The following is a 13,439-nucleotide window of genomic DNA, read 5'->3' as shown; positions in this document are numbered from 1 at the left end:
TCTCTCTCTCTCTCTCTCTCTCTCTCTCTCTCTCTCTCTCTCTCTCTCTCTCTCTCTCTCTCTCTCTCTCTCTCTCTCTCTCTTCTCTCTCTCTCCCACACACACACACAGACACTTTTTATTTGCAAACTAGTCGTTTATTGCATCATTGTGAGTTCACTACACCGCGATCATGTCTGAGCAAATATGCGGATGGGGAAAAAGAGGGGCGGCGATGAGGAGAAAAAAAGCATCTATAGTGGAAAGCTAGAATAAAAACCTGTTCCTGGAAGAAGCAGAGATGCCGGAAACGGAAAGAATGGTTTGCGTTCACGGGTGATGATGACCATTGACCCATCTTTGACCTCTACGTGTCGATCAATTGTGACGTTTGTGACGCCATTTTGTTATTGTTTCTTATTTATTTGTTATCATGTTATTTTCAATCGCTAATTTAATATTTATCATTAATAAACGCATCTGGTAAAACAACTGCACTGTTGGTGTAGCTCTTTATCTTAACCTTTATCTCAATATAATGAATATGCTAATGATCTCTTTACACGACTATTTCAACGCGCGCATGCAGTAGAATGCTATCAAGTTGATAATCCTCCGAATTTAAACCGGGATGCAAACGGTGGACCAATCCATGTCAATCAACCTATTTCTCCGGTCAATAATCGATACTTATCTCTCAATAATAATGTCGCATGTGAACATTCTAACTCTCTGAATGGAGTCGGAGCATTTATCGCATGTCGCCATGATGTTTTAATATATATCATACAATTCACGTTCACGCTCCGAGTGTGCCGCTTTGTACGTCTCCGTTCATTGTTACGCTAATAATTGTCCAAAGTAACTGTAATCACTTCCAATTGTAATGAATTACCCTCATTCATTGTTGTCGCGGTCAGTATACATTGTTGTTGCAGAGAATAATGCGTTCTAGAACGTAGTCACGAATGATTATTAACGGTCAGGTGACGCCATCTAGTGACTGTAATCACTTCCAATTGTAATGAATTACCCTCATTCATTGTTGTCGCGGTCAGTATCAAGAGTGGATAACAACACAATTGTGTTATTATTTATTCTTGTCAGTATACAGTGTCAGCGCACACAGCACGCACACACGCACGCACACAGTACACACGCACACACACGCACGCACACACACACGCGCGCCCGCTTTCGTTCGGCCTGAATTCGATAACGCAATGACGACACGGAATAAGGCGACGCGCAACGATGGACGATGGAGACGATAGTCGAGTGATGTCAGAGCAAAGACCGCGGGATCGCGTCCCATAGACTCACCCAACGTCGTTTCACATCGCTGCTCTCTACAGGTACATGGAGTCTAACGTGTGTTAGCGGCGCAGTCTATAGCAGCTCAGGGAAAAACAAAAGAAATACGTACCATAGTTATGCATTTTATCGTCAGAAACATTGTAAATTAATGCTTATGTTAAGACAAATTTTTTGAGAGTTCTGAGTTCTTAGTTTCTGAGAGAGGGCCAGCAAGTGTATGATTCGACCGCGTTTGTTTTGTTTTGTTAACATTGTAAGACGAAAAGAACGAAAAACGCCATTTAGTGTTTTTTTCCAGATTTTATTTGCTTGCGCATGTTGCTATAGGGTACGATTGTTTATTTGCAAAGATGAAATGGCCTTACTCATGTCACAATTGCTTAACACGGTTTCAGTTCTCATCGCCGATTTCACTTTCACTTTCACTTTCGTTTGGTTCGCTGTAGCGATATCAGACTGCCATCGCTTAGGTAGTAACAGCGTCTAGGTACGATATGACCCGAAATTTGAAAACCCGAAAGAAAAATCGCTAAAAACATTAAAACAAACCAAAATAATTTGGAAAGCAAAAACCAAAACCAAAATTTTTTTAAAAGCCAAATCCAAAACGAACAGCCAAAGCATAGAAACACATTTCGTTAATCAATCATTAATTCTCACTGAAACCCTTAATCCAATGCAACTGATAAAATAATAATAATAATAATCCAACTAATAACATTGTGCATGACGAAGATCTCAAAGGGAATGATTACGGAAATAAGAATACAGACGTTTAACAGTTAGAGATAAATCACGAACGTGAAGTTGATGATGTCATCTAGGTACGGTGCATGTATATAGATACGGTGCATGGGTGTTGCTATCCCCCGGGCGTGGAGAGACAGTCACGTGATACAGTTGACGTATACTTCAAAGTCCAAATCTTCCACAGAAAGATTCCACAGTCATACCTCCGTACTAGACATGGCCTTATACCCCTAACCCTAACCCTAACCCTAACCCTAATCCTAGCCCTAACCCTAACCGTAACCCTAACCCTGATCCTAACCCTAATCATAACACTAGTGCTGCCACATTGCGGTACTGTCCCACGGGGCATGCACGGAGCCGCGGCTGTCTGCTATATGATGCCTAGATCACATTACTGCACATATGTATTTATACAGGGGGCGCCGCTCGTGAATGTAACATCGGTCAGGTGATCTCGACTCAGGCTGAAGCTTCACTCAAGAGATACGCGGCGGGGGCGGCGGGGAGCGCCAAAACAAGCGTCGCTCGTCAAAGCTTGATGCCGCGTCACCGGTCACGACTATCGCAGAACGCGCGCGCGCCGCGCACACACGTACTGACAATAAATAAAAAAAACAACGAAAATCAATGTCGTTAATTGTCAAACGGAGCTAAAAAAAACGCGCCCGCTCTGCGCGGCGGCGCACTGCCAGACGAAACGTCTGGGCTACACTCTTCTCAAACCCACACTCTTCGTAACTCGTAACTTAACCGGAGCGTGTTAAGACGCCGACTACGACGATGCAAAGTTCTTCCCTCTCCGGACTTTACGCGCCGACACGTTTTAAGAACGAAACAGCATTTTTTTCGACACTTCCTGTTAACTCACATAATGTTTATCGGTCGATATGAACAAAGAACACCCTCAACAGCACCCCTCTCGATTTTAAAGGGGCTACCTCCACATTTACGAAAATGACATAGGTCTCAATGGAACCCATGTTCTCTATTCTTGAACCATGTCGGCCCGCTAGCAGTAGGCCTAACTTGTTTTATCATAGAAAGGAACAGTTAATGAATCGAGCCGATCGCTCCGCTGTGTCCCGGACGTGTAAACATCACTGTGGTGCTACTTTCGTAAGAGAAGTAATTTCGTTTAGATTTTGAGAAGAAATGTTATGAAAGTAGCAATACAAATGAGTTGTAGTGAATTTTTGCAACACAGACGAGCTTACAGTAGGTATATATATGCATCTAGCTGCGAGGTTTATCCGCTTTAACGCGCGAATAACAGAAAGAAACCATCCAACGTAGTAGCGGGACGAGAGACAGCCACATGCACATGCTGCAGTACCGGGGGCAAACGCGCGCGCGTAGGAAGCACGAACGCTCGCTTATTTCCGAGACAGCGTCGCGCGATTTCGTCCCGAGAGCCGCAATTTTCGCGGAATCTGTGGCACACACCAACGAACGCTGCCGTGGCAAGCACACCTGCCGAAAATGTTAGAGAAAGGAGAGTGTGAGGTGAAGGAAGGCGGGGGAGTGAGGAAGGAAGCGAGGGGAACAGAACGCCGAATCGAGAGGCGAGATTTTTTGCGACGAAAACACATGCTGCCACCTGGTGAGGTCATTAACGTCCGAAACCGACAGGAAACCTCTCGGCAACGTACGCTCGTGAGAGTCAACCCGCCACCCGGACGGGCAACCGTCCACCCCCAAAATCCGGCAGCCCTGTCGTCGGACGCAGAATTAGTCTTAACGTTTATCTTATCATTAAACCTCTAAATTATAAAAAAAAAACTTTTCTCGTAGACTGTCGACAGCGACGCAGTACAGTGTGTTTCTCGTACGCAGTATACGGGGCATAGAGGTCTACGAGGAAGAGGTCTACGAGGAAGAGGTCAACCGTGAGGACGACGTTGAGAGTAACTTTGTTTCCGACGCCGCAGCCGCCGCTCGCCACTGTTACACTGTTGCTCACGATGACTGAAGACGGAAAACCCACACGACAGAGAGAAGACCCCGCGGCGCCGCCGGCGACCGACCAGAAATTTAAACGCGGGGGTGGCGAAAAGATGGTAAACGTTGATTAGTGTCTGTAGAAAGCTAGAGCGGTGGCAACCGTTATACAGTGAACCGGTTCTGCGCCGGCATAGATCCGCATATCACCATCGAGTCGGCGTGCGCCTGGTAGCCCATCACGCACACCTTGTTTGGCAGACCCAATCGCTCCTTGTATTTCATGCTGCAAGTAAGAACAGAAAGCACGCGCTCAGAATTAAAGCGCCGGAACAAAGACGCGAATGCGGGGGGTCCGACGAAACGGCCGAGGGTTCGACCGATCGCGTCTCGCTCCAACGTTGCACAAGATATATTGACGATCTAAGAACAATGACTATTGCGATTGTAGTCTGAAGTTGCATAAAATTATGACTATGATATACGATATTATCAATATAATATAATTGAGAATTGATATTGAGAAATAAGATAATATGTATAATAGAATAGAATATATATATATAAAAAAAGAAGATAATATAGAAATACAGAAACAGCTCGAAACTAGTGACGACTGTGGCAAGCGCGCACGAACCCCGCTCGCGGAGCACACAATCTCACGCGCGCACGCTCACCCGATTTTTAGGATGCCGTCATTGTTGCGGAGGTCTCCCGTCCAGACGGCGAGTTTGTCGCCCTTCGTGCGGATCTGCACGACTGTGCCGCAGATGTCGTCGCTTTGCTCGTCGAACGCCTCTCCCACGAGGCACAGCAACTGTGAGAGCAGACGAACGCGAGCATCAGGGAGGGGTCAGAGGTCGCGGACGACTCGAGGTCAGGTGTTGCGACGATTCGCGGGACGTCGTGCTCGAAACGATCGCGAAAGATCATCTTGCGCCGATCGATGGAGAATTCTCGTGGAAATTCGATAACGATTGACGTGCGATCGCGCAAACCTGCGACTCGTTTTGGCAAACTCAGTTTAGGACATATATGCGTTTATTGGATAATTACTTGCATGTTCTACGTATGTACTTCTACAAAAGCATAACACAGGGAAAAGATTTTTGGCTACCAACAGCAGAAATGCTGCCAGGGTAACGCACACGGGAAATATATTTTAACGCTCGCAGTTTGGAAAAAAATAAAAAAGCATCTCGATTCGGTTGCCCGAGAATGCAGGTTTTTTTAAAATTACGCGACGGCAAAGAACGTGAATCGACGGGTAACCCCCCCCCCCCCGCTGCTTCTACTACCACTCATCTTGCCCTCGCCACGATCTGTAGCGCTTACACGCGTGACGCCGCGCGCACGCTTACCGTCTCTAACCAGTAACTATCCAGGTCGTTAATGCACTGCAGTCGATTGAGGTTGATCGTCCATCGGCCACCGCTCTTGTTTTTCGTGTCCTCCCACATCGGTTTGATTCCAGTCTGAGCAGAGATGACGCAGAAAGAATTAGAGCCTTTCACTGTGCCACGCCACTATGCAAGAAGGCTGGTGGACAGGGGAATCGGGCGAAAACAGAGAGAGGGGTGCCTTGCTGAAGAGAGAAGGGCCACCCTTCACCTTACGCAACCTAACTGATTAAACCCAAGGTAACACCTGCCTCGCCTTAAAAACATTAGAATTAGCATCTCTAGAGATTCTGACGCACTGACAAAAAAAGTTTTTCCTGCTAATGGTAAAATTATATATACGGGTATTTCACGCCTCACACATTCCCAATATACCCCCATCACCATCCTCCTATCAGGTATTACCAAGTACTGACCAAGGGCAATAGCAGAACTTGCTGAACTATACACGCTTCGGACTTACTTTGAACAGGGAGTAATCGCATCCTGACTGTAGTCTACTTGCGGCCTCTATGTGGTTGTACAGCCTGTGTGATGAGAAACGCACAACGCATCAGCACAGTTCAGTCCATGCCAGGTATACGCATCATTCTTCAAAGACGACTTACTGCCGCGACAAATCTTACCATAAATTGCATACGCAAGATTAATATTGATGAGTAATATTAATATTTGTGTTGGAAATTAATTGTGTTGTGACTATTGAGAGTTTGTCATGTCAAAAATTCATCGCCCATGTTTATTTCACGGGTTTTCGTTAATTCCTGCATGCAACAAAATGCAAAATAATGAAATAATGATGTAAATTGCGATTTTACGATACGTACGCCCAGAAATCCTCAACTGTGTCAAATGTCGATATTTCTCTCTGATTTTCCTCCCATTGCTTGTCTTGGTCATTTTTATAGAACCAGAGCGTCCAAGAATTCTGCAGTGGATGTTTGATTAAGAGTTCTGGGGAGATTTCCACCTCTTTCGTGCTGACTACAGCTTTGGTCTCAGTAGACTCTGCTGCCCCAGCTTTCGTCTGAAGTGAAAGTCATGAGAACGATTATAACAAGCAATCATATAATGACATTATTGTCTACAATACTGATTTGTTACATTTATACTTTGCCAGTATATACTTCAAGGGTTAGCTAGCTGGAAATATAAATGGATCAACTAACATCACATAACATCATGGGCATGCATAAATAATGCTTATAGGGTCTATGTCTCCCTGGGTACGGTCCGGTATACCACGTAATCGCTTCGCTCTTATTCTTAATATAGTCTTATACTCTTCTTAAAACTTGAGCCTTCAAGGGCCTGTGGTGTAATGTAGCTACACTACAGTGAAAGGTTTACTTCTACATGAACTATAGAAAATATATTGGGGCAAGGTTGACTTGTACGTATTTCCAACAACAACATATTGAAACCATACTAGCGAAACAGTATACTGTATAGCTTTACAGGTTTAGCACTTAGTGTCAAAAATTTACAAATGTAAACTTTCGCGGTTTCGATTTTACACCGTGACTTTCTCATTGAAAATGTCCACCTGTTTTTACATGGGATTGAGCATTCATTACACGAAGACAACAAGCTGTCAATTTATTTGTGTATGAAACGAACAGCATCATCAGTGTATCTCGGGACACTTAAAACTCTAACAACAACCGTAAATTTACCTCTGTCACAGATTGTTCTGTAGGCCTAGACATGCTGTTTCACAAAATTTGATTCACCATCCAATATGGCGGCCCTCACATGCACCGGCGTGAATCACGCACTTCGGCCACTTGCGCAATGCGACAATGGCCTAGATGTACTCATTAATATATACAACACATGTAATGTGTTGTATATATCTATGATGTAATAGAGATCAGTGGCGCACCTACAAAGTACATAGTCCGAGGTCCCGGCTGTTTAGCGTTACACAACATGGCGGCCCCCTCGCTAGCTGAGTGCACTGGCAGCAAGAACAAGTCCGCACCTGCAGCTACAGTACACACGCATCTATTGACTATATATAACAACCTGTTATATAATCTGTAATAATAATCTGTTGTTATATATAGTCAATAGATGCGTGTGTACTGTAGCTGCAGGTGCGGACTTGTTCTTGCTGCCAGTGGCTGAGTGAGGTAAAAATTGTCTACGAAAAATCTCTGAAAACGCAGTCTAAAGATGCCGTCCCAAGCGCGCATCAAGCGCAAAAAGCAAGAAGGAATACTAGAGGCTGCGACAAAGTGTTCTAAGATCGTTGATTTCTTCAGATAGGCACATTTTCAGTCCGTACATTTTCACTCACGAGTAGTCTGTGTGCAATCCTCACGACACAAGACACGATAACATTTTAAATAGTGAATAATCCAAGGAGTAAATTAACGATATATATAAGAAATTTTTGTGCATTGTCTACTAAAAATTAGATCCTAAGTGTTAGTAATAGGCAGTTCTGAGGGGCACATTCTCACCAAATCATGTGCATTTTTTGGTCTTTATTGAAAAGTTGACAAAATGAAGGGCACTTCTCAGCTATCCAAATTTCTATTTCTATACTGGGAACGATCAGGAAAAAAGGCATATTTTCAACACTGTCCTGCAAAAGTCCCCTCGTGATAGGCGTTGGACGGATCCAGGGTGCCCTTGGCAGTCCAAGTTAGGAAATTAAGTGCCCTCTCTATATCATAATTTGCCCTTCTTACTGATGGTCTGCATGCTTTGCTGTTATCAAGATGCCAGGCATATCGGGGTCATCCCTATAGACCGAAGGTCCGATAGACCGAAGATTTGAAAGTCTTATGGATAGACCGATAGACACACACGCATGGTTGCGCAACGGGACGCTCTGCTGATTGCCGTGTGTGTGTGTGTGTGTGTGTGTGTGTGTGTGTGTTGCTGTCTAGTGAGGTTGATCAGCCATCGGCCACCGCTCTTGTTTTTCGTGTCCTCCCACATCGGTTTGATTCCGGCCTGAGCAGAGATCACGCAGAAAGAATTAGGGCCTTTCACTGTGTTACGCCACTATGCAAGAGGGCTGGTGGACAGGAGAATCGGGCGAAAAGGGAGAGGAGGGTGCCTTGCTGACCCTTCACCTTACGCAACCTAACTGATTAAACCCAAGGTATAACACCTGCCTCACATTAAAAACATTAGAATTACCATCTCTAGAGATTCTGACGCACTGACAAAAAAAGTAAAGTTTTTCCTGCTAATGGTAAAATTATATATAAGGGTATTTCACGCCTCACACATTTCCAATATACCCCCATCACCATCCTCCCATCAGGTATTACCAAGTACTGACAAGGGCAATAGCAGAACTTGCTGAACTATACACGCTTCAGACTTACTTTGAACAGGGAGTAATCGCATCCTGACTGTAGTCTACTTGCAGCTTCTATGTGGTTGTACAGCCTGTGTGATGAGAAACGCACAACGCATCAGCACAGTTCAGTCCATGCCAGGTATACGCACGCATTCTTCAAAGACGACTTACTACCGCGACAAATCTTACCATAAATTGCATACGCAAGATTAATATTGACGAGTAATATTAATATTTGTGTTGGAAATTCATCGTGTTGTGACTATTGAGAGTTTGTCACGTAAAAAATTCATCACCCATGTTTATTTCACAAGTTTTCGTTAATTCCTGCATGCAACGAAATGCAAAATAATGAAATAATAATGTGAATTGCGATTTTACGATACGTACGCCCAGAAATCCTCAACTGTGTCAAAGGTCGATATTTCTCTCTGATTTTCCTCCCATTGCTTCTGTTTGTCATTTTTATAGAACCAGAGCGTCCAAGAATTCTGCAGTGGATGTTTGATTAAGAGTTCTGGGGAGATTTCCACCTCTTTCGTGCTGACTACAGCTTTGGTCTCAGTAGACTCTGCTGCCCCAGCTTTCGTCTGAAGTGAAGGTCATGAGAACGATTATAACAAGCAACGATATGATGACATTATCGTCTACAATACTGATTTGTTACATTTCTACTTTGCCAGTATATACTTCAAGGGTTAGCTAGCTGGAAATATAAATGGATCAACTAACATCACATAACCTCGTGGTCATAAATAAGTCTTCAAAGTCTACGGGACTATATCGAAGACGGAGAGTGCAAATGACGTTACTTTAGCTCATTGTCATTTGACATAATATTATCTATTCAAAGTGTGTGTCACCCACTACATTCGAGCTCAAATAAATAGTGAAGTTACCACTTGACTAGTTTACAGTCTACAGGGCCGCCTACCAAGTACAATGTTGCCATTCGTAACATGATTGGGTTGCTTTAGACTTTAGAGGCTTAGCACTTGGTGTCAAAAATTAAAAAATGTAAACGTTCGCGGTTTCGATTTCACACCTTCTCATTGAAAATTTCCAGCTGTTTACATGGGATTCAGCATTCATTACACAAAGACAACAAGCTGTCAATTTATTTGTGTATGAAACGAACAGCATCATCAGTGTATCTCGGGACACTTAAAACTCTAACAACAACTGTAAATTTACCTCTGTCACAGATTGTTCTGTAGACATGATGTTTCACAAAATTTGATTCAACATCCAATATGGCGGCCCTCACATACACCGGCGTGTATCACGCACTTGCGCAATGGCCTAAATGTACGAAATAGGTCACGAAGAACAAGCTCAATAATAACAGCCAAAATATTATAGACATTATAGGAACCTTTCCCAGATGTGCGTTATAGGTTTCCTGTAAATTCCCCTATTTTGATGCTGGAAAAATAGGCGCTTCTGATGGGAATTTATTATACTTTTCCAGCCGATTGATTTATGATTCGAATCACAGTTACTGAACTAATGGGCTGAGGTCATAGGTCACTTAGGTGTACGGGGGGGGGGCGTGAAGAAAGAGTTAAACGTGGGAATGGGAGAATTATTAACAGAGATGAATAAATGAGAATAGTCTGAAAATCTGACACGGGTATATATATATATATATATATATAAATCAGAAGTAGATAATAGGGAATCCCTATATATCTATATACTTCTGATATATATATAGAGAGATCGAGATAGATAGATAGAGGGGTTGAGAGACGTGCACGCTCACACACACACGCACACCGAGCGTGAGAGAGAGGGAGAAAGGAAGAGAAAGAGGGGGGAAGGCACTCCTACTTTGTTCTCTTTCATCTACTTTTACAACCTCTAGACAAACGTTGAAGAATTTTATATCAACAGAAATGAATTTTTATAATATATTAACCATAACATGACAGAAGTTACACATAATCATTATGACGCTATCACAAAAAAACGTGTGTGACATCGACTTGCCGTTGTCAATAAAATAAGTATTACACACACATATATATATATATATATATATACCGGTATATACATATATCCAAGATATATCACATATATATCAGCTCTTAGATATTAGCTAGAGAGAGAGAGAGTGAGTGAGAGAGAGAGAGAGAGAGAGAGAGAGAGAGAGAGAGAGAGATTATCCCGTTGCGCAATCATGCGTGTTTACTGTGTGAGTGGATGTCCGGATGCGTAGCCTGGAGGCTAGGCGACCGGTTCCGGACGCGTAGCCACTGCGTATTTGAAAATGCATCTTTACACCTTGAACACATAACCTTCGGTCTATCGAACCTTCGGTCTATAAAGCTATGTATAATGTATCTAATAAAAAATGTTTTGTTTTCTACAGCTTAGATAGCATATTTTTATGGATTTGTTTCTACTAAATTTGTGCTAATATTTTTATAGACATTACCATTTTGAAACGAAGAGATATATTCTAGATTCTAGTTTTGATGGTACCATATTTGTTTTCTAGGAACGCTGACATATCATCATATGTTAAACGCACCAGTATGCATGAAGTCCAGTTGTACGACGCCATTAAGTCTATATGGAAACCACCAGCGAATTATCTATTCCCAAAGTCATCTATGTTCAATTATCAGAGGTCTTTCCAACATAAATGGCTAGACACATATAAGTGGTTGGCATACTCAAAAGATGAAGATGGTGCCTACTGTAGACCTTGCATCTTTTTCGGTACACACGATCAGCAAAAATCTGGTAAGAATCTTGAAAGATTACTTTCCGAACCATTGAAGAACTGGAATGTAGCTGGAAACAAATTCATCGAACATGAAAGTAAGTCTGTGTTTCATAAAAATGCTGTTATAGGTAAAATTATGTTCATGAAACACATGGAAAACAAGACTGTTGCCGTTGACATTTAGTTGGATGCTGCCAAAAAAAGCCGTATCGAAAACAAGGCTATATTAGCCTCCATCATAGAATGTGCAATATTCTGCGGGAAGCAAAAATATATCTTTCAGAGGTCATAGAGATGACTCCAGTAATTATTCCCAGGAATTTAACTGTGGTAATTTTCAGAAATTATTGGAATTTCGTTGTAAATCAGGTGATGCTGTACCGACAAAGCACTTTTAGGAATGTCCAAAAAACGCAACCTACCGTTCGAAGACAATACAGAACGAAATCATTAACTGTATAAGTGATCATCTGTCAGAAAAAATCATTGCCAACATCAAATAAAGCCGGTTTTTCCAGTGCTGGCAGATGAGGCGCAAGATGCTAGCAATAAAGAACAGATGGCTTTGATAATACGGTATGTCAATGTAGATGGAGTGATACAGGAGGATTTCCTTCGATTTGTTCACTGTGCTGATGGTAAAACTGGTGAGAACATTGCCAATAATATCAAGAAAACTGTAAGTGATCTTGGTATTGACATGTCTGATTGCCGTGGACAATGTTATGATGGGGCAGGTAATGTGGCTGGCAAGAACAAGGGAGCAGCTGCCCTGAACCAGAAAGATTTTTTTCCGAAAGCAGTTTATATTCACCGTGCGTCCCACAAATTGAATCTTTGTTTGATGGCTTTATGTTCAATTCAGAACATCAGAAACATGCTAGATGACCTAGGAGATCTCAGAATGTTTTCCAATTCTCCGAAGAGACAAGAGCTCCTAACTGCAACAATTCATGAAGTCTGTCAAGGTGAGAACAAAACCAAACTCCTTGATGTATGCAAGACACGTTGGATGCAAAGACTGGCAGTGATAGAAATCTTCTCTGATCTCTATCTCTCTGTTGTCCTAACGTTGGAAAAAATGAAAGACAATCAAGGTGGACACTTGAATGCAGATTCAGTTAAGCAAGCCAATGGACATTTCCAGATGTTGACAAACTTTAATTTCATCATCGCATATGTTACTGCTAGGGAAGTATTTGCTGTCACAAGTGTGGGATCGTGTTAGATATAGGTGCCTGTGCTCTTTACACGACTATTTCAACGCGCGTATGCAGTAGAATGCTATCAAGTTGATAATCCTCCAAATTTAAACCGTGATGCAAATAGTGGACCAATCCATGTCAATCAACCTATTTCTCCGGTCAATAATCGATACTTATCTCTCAATAATAATGTCGCATGTGAACATTCTAACTCTCTGAATGGAGTCGGAGCATTTGTCGCATGTCGCGATGATGTTTATATATCATACAATTCACGTTCACGCTCCGAGTGGGCCGCTTTGTACGTCTCCGTTCATTGTTACGCTAATAATTGTCGAAAGTAACTGTAATCACTTCCAATTGTAATGAATTACAATGTAATGAATTACCCTCATTCATTGTTGTCGCGGTCAGTATACATTGTTGTTGCAGAGAATAATGCGTTCTAGAATGTAGTCACGAATGATTATTAACGGTCATGTGACGCCATCTAGTGACTATAATCGAAGGCAATTTATAGAGATAAGACTGTCTCAGAAATATAGATAGCCTGTAGTTAAATAGAAACAGTAATGATATATATATTACACACACATATATATATATATATATATATACCGGTATATACATATATCCAAGATATATCACATATATATCAGCTCTTAGATATTAGCTCTCAGGTATTTATTAGCTCTTGTATATATTAAATTTAAATTACCTATAGCTTTCAATAATACCGTTTAATTATTTCAATTAAGTAACATCCGCCAATTCAAAGTCGTCAAACAGAC

At 42.2% G+C, this 13,439-nt stretch overlaps 2 protein-coding genes across 3 annotated transcripts; one reads left to right on the top strand and one right to left on the bottom strand.

The window, feature by feature from the left end:
* Positions 1-3,762: 3,762 nt before the first annotated feature.
* LOC106816117 (eukaryotic translation initiation factor 4E-like) lies at positions 3,763-9,991 on the bottom strand. 2 transcript variants are annotated; one of them, XM_014820671.1, is made up of 7 exons: positions 9,904-9,991; positions 9,100-9,299; positions 8,735-8,798; positions 8,281-8,354; positions 5,349-5,388; positions 4,665-4,804; positions 3,780-4,273 (listed from the first exon to the last, which is right to left on the bottom strand). In XM_014820671.1, the coding sequence occupies exons 1-7, from the start codon at positions 9,928-9,930 to the stop codon at positions 4,153-4,155; spliced, it is 666 nt and encodes a 221-aa protein (XP_014676157.1). In that variant the 5' UTR covers positions 9,931-9,991; the 3' UTR covers positions 3,780-4,152. The 2 variants fall into 2 exon arrangements, with proteins under 2 accessions (XP_014676156.1, XP_014676157.1); XM_014820670.1 differs by lacking the exons at positions 8,281-8,354; positions 8,735-8,798; positions 9,100-9,299; positions 9,904-9,991 and adding exons at positions 5,851-5,914; positions 6,215-6,414; positions 7,064-7,271 and having other exon boundaries at positions 3,763-4,273; positions 5,349-5,462.
* Positions 9,992-11,249: 1,258 nt separating this feature from the next.
* LOC106816115 lies at positions 11,250-13,097 on the top strand. The gene is made up of 4 exons (XM_014820668.1): positions 11,250-11,538; positions 11,962-12,122; positions 12,309-12,411; positions 13,081-13,097. The coding sequence occupies exons 1-4, from the start codon at positions 11,250-11,252 to the stop codon at positions 13,095-13,097; spliced, it is 570 nt and encodes a 189-aa protein (XP_014676154.1).
* The last annotated feature ends 342 nt before the right edge of the window (positions 13,098-13,439 follow it).

This window comes from Priapulus caudatus, unplaced genomic scaffold, assembly GCF_000485595.1.
Source record: "Priapulus caudatus unplaced genomic scaffold, Priapulus_caudatus-5.0.1 Scaffold1289, whole genome shotgun sequence".
Lineage (NCBI taxonomy): Eukaryota > Metazoa > Priapulida > Priapulimorpha > Priapulimorphida > Priapulidae > Priapulus > Priapulus caudatus.
This window is presented reverse-complemented; position numbering and strand designations above follow the sequence as displayed.

What these genes read in the sequence shown, in the direction of transcription:
- LOC106816115 (XM_014820668.1), top strand. Translation starts at nt 11,250, where the DNA reads ATGCATGAAGTCCAGTTGTACGACGCCATTAAGTCTATATGGAAACCA. An exon ending in CAAATTCATCGAACATGAAA is followed by an intron (nt 11,539 to 11,961) that starts GTAAGTCTGTGT and finishes CGGTTTTTCCAG; the next exon opens with TGCTGGCAGATGAGGCGCAA. An exon ending in CCAATAATATCAAGAAAACT is followed by an intron (nt 12,123 to 12,308) that starts GTAAGTGATCTT and finishes TGTTCAATTCAG; the next exon opens with AACATCAGAAACATGCTAGA.
- LOC106816117 (XM_014820670.1), bottom strand. Translation starts at nt 7,096, where the DNA reads ATGTCTAGGCCTACAGAACAATCTGTGACAGAG. An exon ending in GCGATTACTCCCTGTTCAAA is followed by an intron (nt 5,463 to 5,850) that starts GTAAGTCCGAAG and finishes ATCTCTGCTCAG; the next exon opens with ACTGGAATCAAACCGATGTG. An exon ending in ATAGTTACTGGTTAGAGACG is followed by an intron (nt 4,805 to 5,348) that starts GTAAGCGTGCGC and finishes CTGCTCTCACAG; the next exon opens with TTGCTGTGCCTCGTGGGAGA.